Source organism: Cydia fagiglandana, chromosome 4, assembly GCF_963556715.1.
Source record: "Cydia fagiglandana chromosome 4, ilCydFagi1.1, whole genome shotgun sequence".
NCBI classification, from domain to species: Eukaryota; Metazoa; Arthropoda; class Insecta; order Lepidoptera; family Tortricidae; genus Cydia; species Cydia fagiglandana.
Window position 1 is genome coordinate 17,802,631 of NC_085935.1, and position 6,000 is coordinate 17,808,630.

At 40.8% G+C, this 6,000-nt stretch overlaps 1 protein-coding gene across 1 annotated transcript; it reads left to right on the forward strand.

The window, feature by feature from the left end:
• The first annotated feature begins 3,465 nt into the window (after positions 1 to 3,465).
• On the forward strand, positions 3,466 to 5,313 carry LOC134664169 (outer dynein arm-docking complex subunit 4). Its single transcript, XM_063520757.1, is given in 4 exon segments — positions 3,466 to 3,520; positions 3,523 to 4,019; positions 4,236 to 4,496; positions 4,851 to 5,313. Coding segments are annotated over 4 exon segments (1,062 nt in total). The 3' UTR covers positions 5,100 to 5,313.
• Positions 5,314 to 6,000: the final 687 nt, after the last annotated feature.

Here is a 6,000-nt window from a genome sequence, read left to right on the forward strand (position 1 = left end):
TTTAATTGACTCTGTAACTGTGTTTCTCGTGTTTATATTTCTATGTACAATAAAGTAAATACATACATACATACTTTTATGACAATTATGACATAGTGCATGACCGCCATCTTGGAATCAAAAACCGGGCAAGTGCGAGTCGGACTCGCGCACGAAGGGTTCCGTATCATAAAGCAAAAAAAAAAAAGCAAAAAAAAAACGGTCACCCATCCAAGTACTGACCACTGCCGACGTTGCTTAACTTTGGTCAAAAATCACGTTTGTTGTATGGGAGCCCCATTTAAATCTTTATTTTATTCTGTTTTTAGTATTTGTTGTTATAGCGGCAACAGAAATATATCATCTGTGAAAATTTCAACTGTCTAGCTATCACGGTTCGTGAGATACAGCCCGGTGACAGACGGACGGACGGACGGACAGCGAAGTCTTAGTAATAGGGTCCCGTTTTACCCTTTGGGTACGGAACCCTAAAAATGGTCATCATTATCGAAATCTGCGCCCCCCAAAACCTATAAAACGACAACCATGACGACTTTTATGATATAGTGCATGGCCGCCATTTTGCAATCTAAAATAGTCATCATTTTCGAAATCTGCGCCCTCCAAAACCTATAAAACGACATCCATGACGATTTTTATGACATAGTGCATGGCCGCCATGTTGGATTCCAAAATGGTCATCATTTTCGAAATCTGCGCCCCCTAAAACCTATAAAACGACATATATGACGACTTTTATAACATAGTGCATGGCCGCCATTTTGGAATCCAAAATGGTCATCATTATCGAAATCTGTGCACCCTAAAACCTATAAAACGACACCCATGACGACTTTTATGACATAGTGCATGGCCGCCATTTTGCAATCTAAAATGGTCATCATTTTCGAAATCTGCGCCCTCCAAAACCTATAAAACGACATCCATGACGACTTTTATGACATAGTGCATGGCCGCCATTTTGGAATTCAAAAAGGTCATCATTTTCGAAATCGGGGCCCCCTAAAACCTATAAAACGACATCCATGACGACTTTTATGACATAGTGCATGGCCGCCATTTTAGAATTCAAAATGGTCATCATTATCGAAATCTGCGCCCCCCAAAACCTATAAAACGACATCCATGACGACTTTTATGACATAGTGCATGACCGCCATCTTGGAATCAAAAATGGTCATCATTATCGAATTCTGCGTCCCCCAAAACCTATAAAACGACACCCATGACGACTTTTATGATATAGTGCATGGCCGCCATTTTGCAATCTAAAATGGTCATCATTTTCGAAATCTGCGCCCTCCAAAACCTATAAAACGACATCCATGACGATTTTTATGACATAGTGCATGGCCGCCATTTTGGATTCCAAAATGGTCATCATTTTCGAAATCAGGGCCCCCTAAAACCTATAAAACGACATCCATGACGACTTTTATGAGATAGTGCATGGCCGCCATGTTGGATTTCAAAATAATCATCATCATAGAAATCTGCGCCCCCCAAAACCTAAAAAACGACATCCATGACGATTTTATGACATAGACGACATAGTGCATGGCCGCCATCTTCATCTATATTTTGTTGCACACTTACCTTGGCCGCAGACGTTCGGAATTTTCATTCAGTTTTCGTACGGAATGACAGGTAGGAACGGGACGTCGCTCTACAAATGTCATTCCGTTCAGAAAATGGGGTTGGCCGGTCGAAGTATTTTGAAGATGGCGCCAGCATAGCTTGCCCTGTCAATCCCTAGAATTGTGTCAATTTTTTGTTTGTAATGAATATTTATGTCCTGGATGCCAGTCATTTAAGCCAAATCTCATAGACAAAGGGGCAAGCTATGATGGCGCCATCTATGCAAACCTTTGACAGTTGCCAACCCCATTCCGAACGTCTGTGGCCTTGTGGCGAGGCTAAAGTCGACAATGGATTGAAAACGTGTGCGAATATAGTTGTCAAATCAAATTTGTCAGTAAATAAGAACAAAAAAACTATACTCGTCCTTTTCTTTCGGGTGCTAGTACTGGTGTAAGACAAAGATAGTATGATTCTCTCTGTCTGTGTTTGAAACGAGACAGTCCTTTGACAAACTATAATTGTAAGCTCTGTGGAGCCTTTAACTGATTCACCATAGAGATTAAAATAAACTGTATCTGTGGTAAGCCGTAATGTTTCTTGTACCTATGGAGTGTAGAACCTCTACCTTCCATAGTTTCTTGCCAAATGTCAAATACCTATACTATGTTTATTTTTATCTTGCTAATTATTTCAAAATGGTAAATTTAAAGACGATATTATAAAAGTGCAAGCCGAGCGCTTTAATTTGATACCAAACTCGATCATACTTTCTTACAAAAAAGATGACCAGAAATGCATGACCCCTCACAAATAGCTTTTTAGCATTTTAAGCTCTTCTAGTTTAATAACCTCTTGATAAAGCCTGCTCATAATTTAATGACAATAATTTACTGCCCTCAACTACACGTTTACCCAATTTCATTTAAATTAGGACAAATTTACTTAAGTTCTTGAGTATCAAACTATCTTCTGACAGTTCAGCTTAAAAACATCGAAATGCCGGGACGTGCCGCTAGCCGGCCGCGTGTCCGAAGTCGAATGTAAGAACTTCGCTTCGCTTCGCTCGCTCGTTCGAAAATATTGTAGATGTTACGCACAATCTACAAACAGCATGTGGGACAAGCCAAAGCTACCGACTGGAGGCCGAGGAGCATTACCAGCAACCTCGTGGAGGCCTAGAAATACCGCTACGACAGTTCTTACAGAACAGTTTAAAATTAGGTAACAATATTTAAACGAACCCGAGGAATTGAAATCCTCCCAATTTTTAGGTCATTAAAAAATTACTACAGTCAATTTGTAATTAATAGATGGTTAATGGTTATATGTTGCCGAAAGAGCCGTTTTAAGTGAAAATGTGTTTTTCCGAGTAAACCTAGTCTTTCGTATCGCAAATTTCTTTGGTGAAAACTAGTATTCTAAAAGTGCCTTGGCGAAACTAGTTTCTACTAATTATTCAAAATTATTTTAGAGTTAAAACTTCTTTTCGCGATTTTGGGGTTGGCCCCATAGTAAAAGTTGTTTAGTATGACCTACTTCACCCCTCAGAGTTTAGTCAGTTATAACAAAAGCAAAATATAATAACATAATATAAAATATCTTAATATAAAATAAAATAAATATTAAGTGTATTTTTACGACATTTATGGCCGTTTGCGATGGTAATAACAACTTTATACATTTATTTTATAATTATTTTAATGCGTCCTCATACACGTACAATCGTATGTGTATCTAATGCGCCATTAGAGTTAGATTTTATTACTTACTCGTAAAACATCATAACGTACCTAGCAAAAAGCTTAGACCGTCATACGTGCTCGCTGCGGGCTCTCGTGAGACCCACTAGCAAGCGAAGTGGGTGCGAAAACACTTTCAGTAGCTATGGTAACGACAGCTCAGGCGTCAATACCGTCGCCTCTTCACACACTCCGCGTTACGTAAATAAAATGGACAGCGACGATAACGCAAAAGCCCTAGCCAGGTCCATCCTCGGACCAGCCAAGGACGCTGACTTTCTCGCGAGCTTTGTCCGAGTCGGCATAACAGATGAGGAAGAAGAAGACACTACCCCAAAAGCATCTATCAGCAAGAGAGCCCCGCAATCCGCTGACAAGAGCAATGAAGTCGTCGAAGAAGACAAGCATTCAGCAAAGGAAAGGAAAGATTCCCTCAAACCGAGGAAAAAGAGCGCTAAACGCAAACAGAAGGGTGAGAGACGAAGGCGAGAAGAAGAAGTGTATACCGACAAAGACCGAGCTGCTGCCGTAGTGATGGGCTCTAGGGATATCAAGCAGTCGCTGAGCATGAAAGACAAAGCGGAGAGAAGCAGCGCATTACAATTGCCCGAGGAAGCTGATGCTGGAACTTTGCTGGCCCTGGCCAGAGCGGAAATGACTAGGGAAAGATTTAGGACCGCTATTAATTTTGTTAACAAGGTACTTACTTATGTCAAGGGCCCGTTTCACAAACGCTTGTTAAAATTCTTCATCATATAATTCCAACACCCAAAATCCTAATTGTTGCTAGATTTTGACGACACATCATAATCTACGTCCTTATTAAGTCGTTATTCCGGTTTTAAAGGCCATGTGTGGTAAGAGCATACCATAATGTTTTTCAACACCATAATGTCATTTATGTTTCTTCCACAGGCAATAGAACTAGCTCCAGAAGAGAAGGCAGCCTACGTCGCGCGCAGCAAATGCCACCTCCTTCTCGGCGAGCCTAAAGCCGCACTAGCAGACGCCGAAACCGCACTGGCTTTAGACCCCAAGCATGGGAGGGCGCTACTTCACAAGGCGGAGGCGCTGTACTATTGCGGGGAGTTTGAGATGAGCCTGGTGCATTACCACAGGGGCTTGCGTGCGAGGCCTGACCTAAACGACTTTAGGCTAGGAGTGCAGAAGGCGCAAGTAAGACAGTAAAAATTATATGTCATACAATCCAAGATGTAAGACCGACGATGTGGCTTCACAAGGCAGACAATTTTTGTTTTCATTTTAAGTATCAGAGCTTGTATCTACCCCGAACTCAACTAACAACCTATGAACAATAAATTGATTAGCCTGTACTAAACATCTTACAAAGTATACCAATACCAGCTTAGCCTTGAAGGATCGTGGACCTTATTATGAAGTGACTTAAACTCTTCCTCCCACTCCAAGAACAATGTTCCAGCTAAAAATCTGAAATAAGGAACTTAGAAAACACTCAGTTGATAATTTCTCAGCAATTGTGCTAGCTTAAAATATTAAATATTATTTCAGGAGGCCATAGAAAACACAATAGGCGCCGTGAAACCAGCGAAGAAGCCAACCAAACGGACTCGCTCCAAATCCGCCCGGCCGGTCCTCGGTCAGCTCATGTCTGATAAACTTTACTTAGAAAACCTTTTAAAGAACCCCGACCTAGCCATAGCGGACAGGAAGAACAACATTGTGACACAGCAGGCGGAAGAGGCACTGAGGTTTCTGGAGAACAGAGAAGAGTTCTGGAGGCAGCAGCAGACGTTATAAAATTTAAGTAGGAAACTAGGCTTACGTAGATTTATTATTTATATTTAGCTGAAAGGGCTTCATTTAACATGTAGGTATAACAGTAGAGAAGTGGGTAACATATAATTTTATTATAACTTATGACACAAGCTGTAGGTACCTAGAGAATCTTTTGAACAATCCCGATCTGGCTATTGCCGACAGGAAAAACAATATTGTGACTCAGCAGACTGAGGAGGCGCTGAGGTTCCTTGAGAACAGGGAAGAGTTCTGGAGGCAGCAGCAGACGTTATACAATTTAAGTAGGAAACTAGGCTTACGTAGAGGTATTCTTTATATTTAGCTGAAAAGGCTTCATTTCATATGTAGGTATAGTAGAGAAGTGGTGGACATATATAGCTTATGTTATGACACAAGCTGTAGGTACCTAGAGAATCTTTTGGAGAATCCCGACCCGGTCTTCGCGGACAGGTAGAACAATATTGTGATTGTGACTCAGCAGACTGAGAAGGCGCTGAGCTTCCTCAAGAACAGGGAGGAATTCTGGAGGCAGCAGCAGACGTTAATAAATTTAGGTAGGAAACTAGAATTTCGGAGAAGTTTTCTTTGTATTAAGCTGATAATGCTTAGAGAGGATGGGCAAATTTGAATGGACACTGGCCTATGAACCAATAAGAAAAGCGACATACCATCACTGGATAGGTTTCTTATATACTCTACTAGCTGTTGCCCGCGACTTCGTCCGCGAATCTTATCTCCAACATTTTACATCTTTAGTACCTATAATTCTCATATCCAAGCAATGTTGAAATTAAGTACTTTTCTTTTTTAGCAAGTTGTATGAAGTTTTAAGTCAAGTGAATTTTGATGTTGGTTGCTGAAATTACTTTTCTTGTATTCTCATAATAGGTACCTATGCCCT